Below are 14,515 nucleotides of genomic sequence, written 5' to 3'. Positions count from 1 at the left end.
GGCATCTAGTGCCATTTGAGATGCAGGAGAGAAGCCAAGGCATCTGCATGAGACTGTCAGGTATGACATACGACTGATGAGAGCTCTCTGTCCTTCAAACAACATTAGATATCTATATGTGGACAGCTGAAATAATGCCAAGGTGTCTACCTCAGTTTAAGCTGAACTGCTCTCTAGAGTTCAGTGAGTGTCTTGACCTCATTGTTTATAATGAGAGTTTAGACACACAGTGCCCTGGAAGGTGCTCAAATTGAGTTCTTTTAATCTACAGCTGAATGTTACCTTGGAGCTCAGTGAATACAGAAGAAAGGTACTGCTGATCAGCAGCTCCCAGCGTGGCAGCAGCCCCTAGGTCCTGCCAAGTTCATGCAAGTGCTGTGGTGACAGATGTCTTGTGCCACATAGGCAGCCAGAAAGGCAGCCGATCCACGGCACCCTTTGCCTCTGTAAGACCTAGTGGCCCACAGCATCTGCACAGACTCATTCAAACAAGAGTGATTGCCTCTTGGAAACATGTTCATATGTTTCTTGCTTCTGGCACTGGACCCCACTGAACACCTCTGGGCACCCCAGTTGCATCTTTTTGCTGGCAAATGGCACAAGGATGCTTCTGTTTAATATAAAAAGGAGTCAGGTTGATGTAACATCCCATGTCACCCTAGCTGAAGTGCTGCTTGTGGAAACCATTCTCAGTTGTCTTTGACTCCTTTCTTGTAACAGGTCTCACAGATGGAGTCCCACCTGCAGAGGCAGAGCCAGAACGTGTGTCTTTAACTACCCTGGGACTCTATTTACCCAGCTGCACAATGGGCCTCAGAATACCATCCTTCTGCCCAGAGGAAGCTGATCTAAATATGATGGCATAGCCCTGAGCACTAGAGACTTCAGCTTCAAATACAAATTGTGGTAAGAAACATTAACAAATGGACCCATTGACTTTTGTTTGTTTGTCTTAAGTGAAGTGTCTGCTGTTTCAGGGTCACAGAGCATTCACCACATTCACTATATGGTGCTATTCTGGGCACCAAACAGAGTGTAAATTAAAACATGACGCCTTTCAATTATTTGCAGTAGCAAAATATATGTTGAAGCCATATGGTTGACATGATTCTGGTTTTCAAATAATTAGTATCTAAATGCTGCTTTAAGGCACTGCATTTCTTCTCACCACATCCCCCATCCCTCTTTATCCATTTTTGCTTGGGGTTAAAACTGGCGTGATTGTTCCAGTCTCTGCTGTGACTGTGAAAATTACCATCAGTCCAGCTAACTTTACCCATACCCACAAGATGCCAAAACTGCAGAAATTTTGCAGTGCTTGTTGAAATCTTACTATTCAGCAGTTTTGTGGGTTTCAATGCTTTTAAAATGTAACTTTCCGTGCTTGCTTGTTTGCACTGGGGTCAGCACAAGGTCTATGAACCACTGCTGACTGCTTTTACCTTTATTTACATCTCTCCTCACAGTTTTTAATGCCTTAAAAAAAAAAAAAAAAAAAAATCAGGCAGTGGCATCACTTCAAACTGAGCCATAGATTTTGTATCTCACATTGCCCAACACTGGCAGGCTTTGACATTGTCATTTATCATTGACAATTTCAAAAACTTGCTTGAAGCTTTAAAGGTTCAGTGTACTAAGATAAGAGACAGCAACTTCAGAGGTCCATACTTAGTTCCTAGATCTGTCAAGACTTTTTGTTTCCCCTTAAAACACTTCGTCTGTGATACTGTTTCAGAAAAAGGGGGAATACTGCTCATTTTCCTTGGTACTTTTATGTGCTTGTTTTCACAGTCCTTCACCAGTATTTCTTCAGTTCGTGCACAGAGGACGTAAAAATCCGTGCCTCAATATAGGCTTCTAGCCACTGCTGTAATATAAATAGCAATAAAATGTGCAAGGAAATATATTGGATCATGTATATTTAGATGGCCAGGGCTCTCAAAGGAATCAACCGAATGTGCAGAATACACAATTCAACTGTAGTCCACTCTCAGCTGGCTCATTACACACAGTCTTTCAGAAATCAATTTCAGTCTTAGCATTTTGATTTACTCCCTGTGACAAAATAGTTACAGACTCCCTGCCTTTTTCTTTTTGTATGTTTTTCTAATCACTTGCAGAATCTGTTCAAAACAGTGTACTATCTTTTCATTTGTTTATTTTACTGTCTTATAATAGCAAAAACCCCAGCTTTATGCACCTCTTCCTACATGAATCTAATAAGAGAAGCTGTTTTCAGAAAAGCTGCCTGTTTTAGTTTTTTGCTATAATAACTGCGTCCAATTTTTCAAATGCTCCTTGGAAATGCCTCAGGACAGCTCTGTAAAGGGTACTGGTGGCAAAGTTTTTGAAACTGTTTCCATTGTGGACTTCAAAGAACTTCAGAGCACCTGTGTAAAAAAATATCACAGAGAGCAGAAAGTGAAAAATCATTCTTCCCTACCTAATCTATCATCCTCTTCATGCAAGGCAATTCTATTTACTACAGCTTTGACTACACCATAAACATTTTGAAGGACAGGGTTTCACACCTCCTTGGAGCATCACTCAATAGGCTAACACTGTTCTTTAACTTGACTCTTGTGCCTAGCTAATTTTTTTTTTTTCTGTTCTACATTTATATCATTCAAATATTGTCTCTAATTACTTGGTTTCACCTTTAATTACCAGTTAGCTAAACTACATTTGTTAAGGAAACCCTGAAACCACTTAGGAATAATTTGGGATCATTCTCTCATAAAGTGTGACAGACTGATCACGTTTTTGCAGTAACAAAACATTAGGAAATTAATTTCTCCTATTTCAGAAGAAAAGATCCCAACATCAGAGATGAGAAAGAGTAGTGGTATAAGGGTTTGACACAGAATAAAAAAATTCTAGTTAAGTCCAGCAAAGGGCAGTGATATACAAATGGTAGTATACAATTGTTCTCTCTTAGGTACAAGAAACCTGATTTCAAATAATTTGGAATTCACAGGAATGTAACCTGTGGAGTTCTAAGCTATTCATTTTAATCATAGATTTCTGAGGCATGGCTGATACTGTTCTGCAGAGCAGTGACACTCACAGCTTCATGATCTCAAGAAAGTACTCCTTACAGCCATGAAAACCATGACAAAGCGGCATCACTGCTTCTAAGCTCCATACGAAGCAAGCAAAAATCACTGTAAACTCTGCCTACCACTTAACTGAGTACAACATTAATGAAAGCAATGCTGCAAATATCAATACAGAAATGTTGGAAGGAAAGAAAAAAGACATATACATAACATGGCAGCCAGCATTAGCAAGGAGTGCAGAGCAGTGAGAACATCAGCAACATGGATTCAGTGCTCGTCCTGAAGCACTTCAGGGGAGAGCACTTCTTAAGGAGGTGGGATAATGAACAGTCTTTATGCCACCATTGCGGAATAAAAAAGTCTCATCACTGGTGGTGGACAATGTAAAGGAGAACAGATACTGTCTATCCCTAATTGGTGTAACTGCATTTAGCACTGGCTGAGATGAGCAGTGAGGTAGAAATAGCCTACATAATAAATTCCTCACAGCTTCATTTACTTTTGCTTTTTGTCATCATAAGACAGAAGGCTAATATTGTTTGAGAAACAAATTGAGCTTTTACACATTCGTCTTCACTGATTTTTGTCCTTTCCCTGTTTTGTCAACAAGGCAGCATCCATGGCAGGGCAGTGTATTCCAGAAAGTGTGTAACAGTGTCTACCAGAAAGGTGCCTGAGGGTTTCCATACAGGAACAGCCTCTGTGAATGACGAAGGTGGATTCAGCAGAAACAGCGCCTCCCCTCAGACCCACTCTTGTGGGCCTGTGATGTGATATGAGTCTTAGCAGCAGCTGAGATTGGAGTGACCGTGAGGAGACAGAAATCATCTTTAAGCTTTGAAGTATAATAATGCCCACGTCTGACATAATGCCAGGTTTATCCTATTATCCACCTCATAAGTCAAAACCACACATTTTTTGTCATTCTAGACACACAGATTCATTGCCTACCTATAGCTGGTAGATTGCCTCTCAGAGTAGTAGCTATCTCATTGATCTATGTCTGTGCTCCACTCGTAAAATAAATTAAATTCACATTTTTTGAGGAAGATAAATTGTATGAATTAGTCCTATTACATGACCTGCTTTACTACTAATAAAAAACATTTTTAAATATTCAAAACTATTTCCTGGTATTTAACACCTCTGGTTTTGAGTGTATCTCAAGCAGTAAATTATTCTGAAATGTGCAAAGGTAGTCACTTTAGGGATCTCTGAAGTAAGATTTGTGTTAATGCTTTAAAATTGTATTTCTTTACAGAAACAAGGAAGTGTAATATCTTATTGTATAGTCTATAATGTTACTTCTTATCAGCCAAGGCAACGTTTATTAACAATGGAAGTGTGTATGATCTATTCCAACTGTTAAAAATTGCTGTTGAGTAACTACAGAGTAACTACTGAAAAGTTGCAGAATTTATTTAAAAAGTCATGAATCTTGTTATATATTTTTATTGTCTATCAAATAGGAGAATGGCAATTTTTCTAGCAAAGAAGAGTAAGTTATTGCCAGTGTAAGTTATTGCAAAATAATAAAAAAGTGTCGTTTGCTTCTGCCCATTTCTTCCCACAACCTATGTCAATATTCAGAGACAGTGTTTGTACGAGGATACAGTTTCAGAGCCCTCAATGGGACAACAGATGCCTAAACCACAGTGTTGGGGAGGGGAGAAAAAGTAGCCATCTAAGCATGTTTACTTTCAGCAACAAGGAAGTTCTAACTTGTCCCTAAGTGGTGACTCACTGGGTTGGGACTATAAAAGTAAAGGTAACTGCTCTCTAAAACATCAGGGCTTCAGAATTCACAAATCCAACATGATGCAATCAAGACTTTCAGCTGCCTTCTTTTTCTTGTTGGGTTTGTCATTTTGCCTGACAGTCCCTATTCCGCTTGAAGATAGCCATGAATTCACAGAGAAAGACCTTCAGTTTGCAGAGGTACAGTATAAAATAATTCGTGTGCATGTTTTATAAAGTTAGTTGCATAGTTACAACTGTTTGGAAACTAGGCTTATTACTTCTTTTCCCCTTCTTAGCGCTATCTCAGGACTCACTATGATCTCCGTCCAAATCCTGCTGGCATAATGAGGAAAAGTGCCAACACTGTGGCATCTAAACTTCGAGAAATGCAAGCTTTTTTTGGCTTGGAGGTGACAGGCAAATTAGATGAAGAAACATATGAGCTGATGCAGAAACCAAGATGTGGTGTCCCAGATGTGGGGGAATATAACTTTTTCCCTAGAAAACTCAAATGGTCAAAAACTAATTTGACATACAGGTAAATGTATGGCATTTTGAGTGTTATTGCTGTTATTACCTTCTTTCCAGGTACCTTGTCCAATAGGTTGCTCAGTATATGGGGTTGATGGGAGGAGGATGCATTTGAGTTTGACAAGATTTATGTTGCAGTTCGAAATCCTTACAGCCCCACATTTGGAAAGGTCCCCCAAGCCCGCCTTCCAGCCCAAGGAAGTAAATACGATTTTTTTCCATTGCATTTTGTCATGAAGGATATCCAGTGTAGTGTAAACTAGTTAAGTCCTCATCTGGCCTCCATGTAGACACTCTGGGCACATCCATGGTGCCAAATGAAAGGAGAGTAGGGACTAAGTTCATGTACCTCACCACTGGTCCTCACAACCCTTAATCGGTCGCTCTTTAGCTCTTCTTTGGACCTGGTTTAGTGTCTGTTTCGCATAGGTCTTGTCCTGGACAAAGCAGTGTAGATGCAAACCACTCTGTGCAATGTGGCTGTGAGAGCAGGGACAAATCTTTGTCCCTCTTCCATTTCACAGCCCAGATATAGATATCTATGCTTGGTCAGACAAATCCCTGCACCATGACCTCAGAGCATGGACCTTGGGACGCTATGGTGCTGAAAGGTCCCATGGTAGCTCCTTCTGCCTTAATACCGCAAGGTCGTCAACAGGAGGTTTTGAGCACCTGCAACCTGAGTTTCTTTAGCAGATTCCAAATATGAAAGCACTGAACTTTATCAGTTCAGCTGGTGACAAGTATTACTTTAATATGGATGCTTCCAGCCTGTAAAAAGCTCTTTGGATCATGTTTTGCTCCTCCGGGTGAGGATCATGAGATATTTTATATGGCATAAAGAAAATTTGAAGTTACTGATGTAATGTGACTTAATACAGAATATATCTGTCATTTTCTATATCTTCTGGTGCGTATAAAACCAATTATGGAAAGCTGTTGGATCGTTTCAAATGTCTCTGAATGATTTTAATGAAATTATAAATGGTTAGTTTTATTTTTTTGAAAACTGTATGGAGCTGTTGAGATCTTTGTTTTTAGATAAGAACATAGGGAGGAAAAAAGCAAAAAAAAATTAATGAGGTGTACAGTCAGACAAAAGGGTACTACGTATTTTCTTCAATTCACACAATTTAACTGGAGGTTTTAATCTGTTTGATAGAATTATGAATTACACTTCAGATCTGAGACGTGCTGAAGTAGACAGAGCTTTCAAAAAAGCATTCAAAGTTTGGTCTGATGTCACACCACTTAACTTCACCAGAATACGAAGTGGTATAGCTGATATCATGATCTCCTTTGGCACTAAAGGTAACACAGAACCAACTATTTTTTCTTTATAGTTATATTGCTGCCAATAAGGTGGGATAACTGATTTAATTGTTTTGAATGTTGTTTTATAGAACATGGTGACTTTTACCCCTTTGATGGACCCTCTGGATTACTGGCTCATGCTTTTCCTCCGGGTCCAGACTATGGAGGAGATGCCCATTTTGATGATGATGAAGCTTGGTCAGATGATTCTAGAGGTAACAGAAGTTCCTGAGATTATTTCAAATGGTGATAGAGGGACAATTTTGTCCTGTCTGATAGCTATGAACAGTTTGTTTTGCCTGTTTACTGTTCATGTGTCATTATCTTCACTGTCCCCACACAGGAAGATGGGTTTAACCTCCAATCATAAGTGGAAGTATAACATATGGCTAGCATAAATTTTAAGGTATAGACTTCCTAATGAAGTGATTAAAAAAATGCCACAAACAAAGTATTTTGTCATCTTGGCATTTCACTGAGCTTAAGGGCAGATAGTTCTAATCACAGACTGATAGGAATTACCTTACTGAGGCCTACAGAAAACGAATATATTTAACTCAGCTGCAAATCATCTACTTGCATTTAATTTGAAAATTCGTCACCTTGACTGTTCAGAGCTTTAATAGAACAAAACACTATTTTTTTTCAGTGTTATTTCTGTATTATCGCTGTGTTATTTCACTCTCCTGACATTAAAGCTAGTTTCTGCGGTACTGAAAAAAATATGGACTCTACGGGAGGTGAATTCCTGACAAAAAATGTTCTTGATTTGAGTGGATCTAAGACTTTACCCTAGAGCTTTCCAGTGTTGCTAAGAAATTTCAAGAAATCTAAATCTGCCTACAGAACAACGTTGTCAAATAAGATTTATATTGAACACCAGCTTTGAGATACTCAATCGATTAGGCCCTTATTAAAACAAAACCCATGGTAGACTGAAAAAGATGGGCAAGTATATATTATTTTTCCATTTGTCCAGTTGTCTCTTTTGTTGTTTCGTGTGTTAAAGCTCAATGTTAAGGTTAGTTGATTAGTGATCTTTGGTGATGCAAGGAGTTATAGATTTACTTTCACTGTGTTTTGTTATAGGGTATAACTTGTTTCTTGTTGCTGCCCATGAATTTGGTCATTCACTGGGACTTGAACACTCTAGAGACCCTGGAGCTCTGATGTTTCCAATTTACACATACACTGGAAAAACTGGTTTTGTGCTTCCTGATGACGATGTGCAAGGGATCCAAGAGCTCTATGGTAAATCTGCATAATGTATACTTCCTGTGTTTATTATCTTATTACAGATGCACTGCACAGTTACTAAAGAGCTGCAGATGTTTGATAGCAACAGTCATGACATCTTGGCAACCAGACTTCAGGAACGGAAGATGCTTAGATTTATAGTTCAGAAAAAGAGAAAGGAAGTAACACTACAAAGGACAGTCGGTCACTATGTTGTCTTCTTTAGTGGTGGGCAGTGGGGGGCAGAATCTTTATACTTTTTGACCTGCCTCAAAAAAGAAGGCAAAACAGAATCTAAAGGGAGAAACAGAAATATCCATGTTTCATCATGGAAAGAATAAAAGTTCGGAGGGACCTTCAAAACTTGGGATAAAGAAAGCGAGTCCATTCAATATCTTTGCAGCACAATTGAACTGCAAATTCCATTAATGTATTTGGCTAAAAGAGAGGAAGAGAGAACAGACTTTCACTAGTACAAAAGCTTTGCCCATTATGCTTGTACTCATCATGCTGTTTGGAAACCCTTCCGTGTCCTATTCAGTATCATGCTTTGCAGAAAGGAAATGAACGTTGTCAAACTTAGATCATACGATATTATTCCAGGTGCTGGAGACAGAGATCCCAACCCAAAACATCCCAAAACACCAGAGAAATGTGATGTAGATTTAACACTTGACGCAATAACAGAACTTCGTGGAGAAATGCTGATCTTCAAGGACAGGTAAAGAGAGTGCCATGGGTGGTGGGTACTGGATAAAATTTGAGCAAGCGAAAACCACATTTCAGTTTTTTACTAAAGATTTGAGTAAACATAAATATAAAAAATCAATATAGATGCCTCTAAGAAACTACATCATGTATCTTCATAGGCAGGATTTATAATACAATTACAGACTTGACTGCCCAGTAATATGAAGTGAAGATGATATGGCTGAAGACTGACACCATTTGTACAGATTTTTCATTTCACAGTGATTTCTTCAACATGCACAAATTACTAAAATTTATTTGAATGAAGTACTACATTCAGAAGCCTTACATGGGACAGCAGTGTTTTTGTTATTCTAAATGAAAAAAAAATTCCAGTTTCTGGTTGTTTGAGATGATCACTGTGTAAATGACAGAAATGGTCTGCAGCTCGGTGACTATGAGGAAAGGTCTACAAGGGGCTCCATGTATCGAAAATTCAATGTTATGAAGAAAAGTTAATTCTCCAACTAAATTTTAGTATAGCACATCAAATATACTGCTGTTCTGTAGTATGACAAGAAACATAAAATACATTTTCTTTTTCTGAGCTAGGTTTTTCTGGCGACTGCACCCTCAGATGGTTGAGGCAGAACTGGTCTTACTTAAGTCCTTTTGGCCAGAGCTTCCGAATAAAATAGATGCAGCTTATGAAAACCCCATCAAAGATCTTGTGTTCATGTTTAAGGGTGAGTTTTCAATTTTGTTGTTGGCAGAAAAATATACATATTTAGTCAAGCTCAGTAAGTGAGGTAAAGATAATCAATAGAAGTAGAAAACATCCTACTTTCCTCAAAGTAGGATCCTCAAAAAACAAATTCTGTTGATTTCACCCTGTGCAAATCTATACAATTTTCAGTGTATTAGATGTACAATTAACCTCAGATGCCTAGGATCATAGTTAGTGTGAATAGTTTAATACCTGCTGAGTATGTGACCTAAGAATCTGGTAGTTCTATGAAAACAGAGATCATGACATCCTCATTTCATTCTGGTCTCAAAGCTGAGCCTTTACAAAAGACTTATGCATACTTTGGGTTTATTTTCAGGAAAGAAAGTCTGGGCTTTGAATGGGTACGACATAGTTGAAGACTTTCCTAAAAAGATATATGAAATGGGGTTCCCAAAAGAAATGAAAAGAATAGATGCAGCTGTCCATATTAAAGACACCGGCAAGACTCTCTTTTTTACTGGAAATAAGTACTGGAGGTAAGCTGGAGACAGATTGGTGTGCCCCTAGTCATAACCTTTCCAGAATTATCAAAAGATCAGTGGGTTGTTTCGAACCAGACACTTGATTGTGGCTTAAGTGTTTCCTGTCTGTGGTGCTATAGATGTGTAGAATGTCATAAAGGTATATGAAAGACTTTTGTAAACATATGGGCACAGCCTTTAAAACCTGAAGGAGTAAAAGAAAGGAAAGGAGAATAAAGTGCCCTAATTCAGGAGAGTTTGTAATATGGTTGTGTCTCCTAGACAAAATTCCCATGTTGCTTCACTGAGTTTCTTGTGCGGCACAAAACGATATGAGTGCTATGAGAGTAAGAAATCTATCCCACCCTAGGATGGACGGGTTTGCTCTCCATAAGTGGGGCTTACAGCCAGGTCTGATGCATAATTCAGACATTACCATCCCTTCCCACTATCTCTGTGCCAAGCAGCCTCACTCAGGATAGGACTGTAGTGCCAATACATCCAGGTACAATCATCTCCATATAATAAGTACTTCGTAGATCAGTTCTGAAAATGTAGCTTTGTTAGCTTTGGGTTTATTGAGTTTGTACTTCTGGTGGGAGAGTTATTGCCCTGGTTATTGCCCTGAGGTTCTTTATTGCACTAGACATAAAATACCTAAAAGCTGCTGGCTACTTCTGACATGGGTAACTTCAATGTAAAGGGCACAGACCAAACTCCCAGGCTGTTTAAATCCTCTGAATTTTTATTTTCTTTTGTGTTTAATATAGTTATGATGAAGAGGCGGAGGTTATGGAAGCAGGCTACCCCAGGCTGATAGAGGAAGAATTTGCAGGAATTGGTGACAGAGTGGATGCAGTCTATCAAAGAAATGGTACATAATCTGATAATGAAACTTTGTTACAATTAGTTGTCATTGACACTTGAGATTAATGTCCTGTGGGAAATTCTGTCATTTGTAGTTTTGATTTTTTCACACCAACACTTCTGTTCTGCACTGAACCAGGTTTCTGATCTAAATCACCCTCTGGCTAAGGTTCTCTTATAAACTGTGTACATACACATTTGATGAGCCAAAAAAGACCTGCCTCCTTGCTTTGGGAACCTAAAGTGATATGCTTGATATAGAAGTATTATAATGTGTCCATTCCTTTAAGCGGAGCTCATTCCTACCCAATTCCTCAAGGACTGTTTCCACGTCAGAGTCATAAACATTAACAGGCTAATCCTATGTTTTCCTAAGCAAGTGCTGTATAGTAATAAAATGCAGAGCTTAACACTAGATTAAAATATCAGTTATTTTAAAACACCAATGCAGGTCTCACAAATGGAATGAGGACCTTCAAGAATTTAGCTCAGCATTCTGAATACTAAAATACTACATTTAAAAGAGTTATTAAAAAATAGAAATAAACAGTGTAATTTTTATTTGAAGGACAATTTTAATGTAACAACATATTTTTCTCAGGGTTAATTCATTTTAACTTTCCTTCTCCTTAGGTTATCTTTACTTCTTCAATGGACCACTGCAGTTTGAATACAGCATCTGGAGCAAAAGAATTGTCCGTGTCCTGCATACTAACTCCATATTTTGGTGCTAATTACAGCTGAGTGCCATGTCATAGGCTGCAGAGCAGCTTATAGTACATGGAAATAATAATATGGGCATATAGTTTTATTAGAGGACCGCAAGGTTCTGTGAACAAGCACTGGCTACCTATCACCAGGTGTATACTGTATATATGGAACTATATAGCTGCATGTCAGTCTGGGACTGAATTAACTTAATAGGAAAGAAAAGAAATTATTGGCATTTCAAGGGGCATTACACCATTTAGTTTGTCTAGTATTAAAGTGAGATGCTGGATACATCCTACATGATCATGAGCACTATTAATTCCCAGTAATCTAAGCATGTCTAGTATCTTTCCAGGATCTCCTAGCATGTCACAAGAAACAGACCTGATAAACCCAGGAGTGTTATATTTTTAAACTAATCCTTCAGCTCTTTGTGAAAGTCCTGTTAATGTACTGGGAATTCAGATGTGTAATGAATGAGTCAGGACTGCATGGTGACTCCCTGAGCAGGATAACATGAGGCTGCAACACTGAAGTTAGAAAATTCAAAGGTATTTGAATATATCCCCATTTGAATGGGAATGTCCCACTGGAAACGGATGCCCATGTCATCTTTGGAACAAGCAGAAGGTATAGAAGCAGTGAGCTGTCATTCCAAAGCACATAGAAAAGCAGGAAAAGGGAAGAGTAATCCCTGCAGACATCATCAGCCTGATGATACTGGGTAGACCAGAAAGAAGTAGCAACGAGAGAATCGTGCAGGTTGAAACCTTGCACGAAGCTACATCTGGTAACACAGACCATGTTTTCAGCTGGTGTAAACTGAAGCAGATCAAGTGACATTTATAGAGGTTATGCCTAGCTGTGCCAGCAGAGAACCTGAACATCCAGATCAAAATATTAAAAAGGCTATCTTTTTTTCATGTTAGTCACTCTTTCAATATCTCTATCAATTATTTCAGTACCATGTAACTTTTTGTTCTTTTCTTTTCTTTTAATCAATCCAAATGATGTGGGACTGTGATTATTTTTTAGTTTAAAAAATATTAAATAAACTGGAGGAATAAAATTACACTGTGAATTTACTTAGATTAAAATTTCCTATACCGCATGTCATAAAAGCAAGGCAGAGCTATTAGATAAAAGAAATCAGGAACTCTAACCTGTGCGTTTTGTTAATTATATTTTTCACCTCTATTTAAAAATCTGTTTGCTTATTATTCCCCCTGAGAAAAAGAGTTTTATAGAAAAGGGAGGAGGAGAGAGACAGAAAGAGAGGAAAAAGGAAAGACCCCTCAAATCTGCAGAATAAGAACTAAGTTGGAACTAGTCCTTATAATTACGGAAAATATGAGAAATTATTAAGAAATATTGTGAAATTCAGTTCCACATTAATTTGAATGTTAAATATTAATGTCTAATTGAAACTACACTGTCCTCTTCTGCCTCCTCCAAATGAACCCCTAAGTCAATCAACTGGCCAGGCCCACCAAGCAAAGCCCATCAACAATGAATACCTTTAAACAGACTTAAATTGCAAGGCTTGCACACCAACAGGCTAGGTGAGTCTAATTCTGTAACTTACGTGACATAGATGGTCAGTCAAGGTAATGTAACAGATTTAGTGGTCTCTTCTGACTGTAAAACTGTGAATTAATTAATTCCAGACCTTAATATGCTTTAAAAAAATACTAGGAAATAGAGTTGAAAAAAACCCTTTACAAATGGAAAAACTTAAAGTGGACTAAAATCAAAGTTCTGTTATATCTTAGCCTTATCATTATCATATTGATAAAACTGTTAGGGAAAAAGTCACTACATTTCTCTGTGCATAACAAACAGAAATTGATTCATTTATATATAAAAATAAGTTCAGACAGACATGGTGTGGCTGAAAAAATAATGCTTGATGCAGTTTAGCTTAATTACTCTGCAGTAATTAATGGGTCTGGACTAGGGTCTGAACATGTAACCCTAGATCTCATTCTCGGTGTAAAGACTTGGTGGAAAATTGCGTCAAAACAATAAAGAGTCTTCCATAAGGGCTAGTTATTGAGTCTGAGCACTCTGAATTTCAAAGGTCTGAACTGACCCTCACTGGAGCAGGGAATGCAAAGGTGGACAGGGAAGCAAGGAGACGTCAATGAATGTCTTTCATATCTATACGAATTTCTGTTAACTTTGAATATTTGGCAGGGGAAAAAGGTACTGCATAGGAAGCTGGATCTTCAAGAGGCTTCAGCATGATCATATCCAGCTGCTCCCCAGCCCAAACAGTCAGATTCCTGTTTACCGCTTGGCTGACTGGAAGTAGCCTTCGGCACAAGTCCAAGCATGGCTCCAGCTCATGCGTATGCATCCCCAGAGAGAGATGTGTGCTGCTCTGTGGTTAGCTCTACCTCAGCTGAGAAAAGTACCAGGCTGTCAGTTCCTGGCATGTAGTTAAGAAAAAATGGAAAACAAAAATGCTCTTGCAGAAGTGGAAGGCTGAGGTCCGAGACAGAGAGGCCTGATGCTGCCACCAGCCAGAAAGGAAAACCCTCTGCCGGTCTCGGTGCCCTGGGACCTGCTGCCATCTCATGAGAATAATATTGCATGAGCACCGGTGGGGACCCATATGGAGTATCACCCAGGACTATCAAGTATTGAAAAGAAATGGGTCCTTTTCTTGAGACAGGGACTGAACTGACTGCTTTCCCCAGGGTGCCGTGAGTGAGGAAAGGACCACAAGAGGTTGAGACACCTGTGTCCCAGGATGTAATATAAGCAGAACTAATAATTTCCCACCAGGTTGTTAGTTTTTATGTAGAACAACACAAATCCACCTAATAGTACATGAACTGCTCTTGATTAATAAGCCCTCTATATCCATTTTGATCTCTGCTAAGAATGATCATTTGGAGGGAGAGAAAGGTTAAGGCAGGAAATGGAATCTGTCAGATGCTCCTCAGGACCAGTTTTGGTGCTGGTTACAAGATCCTAAACAAGTAGGACTTAGAGGATGCAAATATATATTCCAGGAGAGAAAAAAGTGAGCAAACACCATTTAAACTTTCCTAAGTGAGAAAATAGACACCTGTCCTCTAAATTCATTAATATGTTGGAAAGGCAACACT

The 14,515-nt window shown here is 38.7% G+C and overlaps 1 protein-coding gene across 1 annotated transcript; it reads left to right on the top strand.

Moving 5' to 3' along the window:
• Positions 1–4,618: 4,618 nt before the first annotated feature.
• LOC104347142 (collagenase 3) lies at positions 4,619–11,422 on the top strand. The gene is made up of 10 exons (XM_009952097.2): positions 4,619–4,997; positions 5,096–5,337; positions 6,493–6,641; positions 6,734–6,859; positions 7,734–7,895; positions 8,484–8,601; positions 9,183–9,316; positions 9,677–9,836; positions 10,592–10,695; positions 11,322–11,422. The coding sequence occupies exons 1-10, from the start codon at positions 4,875–4,877 to the stop codon at positions 11,420–11,422; spliced, it is 1,419 nt and encodes a 472-aa protein (XP_009950399.2). The 5' UTR covers positions 4,619–4,874.
• The last annotated feature ends 3,093 nt before the right edge of the window (positions 11,423–14,515 follow it).

This window comes from Leptosomus discolor, chromosome 1 (genome assembly GCF_034619465.1).
Source record: "Leptosomus discolor isolate bLepDis1 chromosome 1, bLepDis1.hap2, whole genome shotgun sequence".
Taxonomy (NCBI): Eukaryota; Metazoa; Chordata; class Aves; order Leptosomiformes; family Leptosomidae; genus Leptosomus; species Leptosomus discolor.
This window is presented reverse-complemented; position numbering and strand designations above follow the sequence as displayed.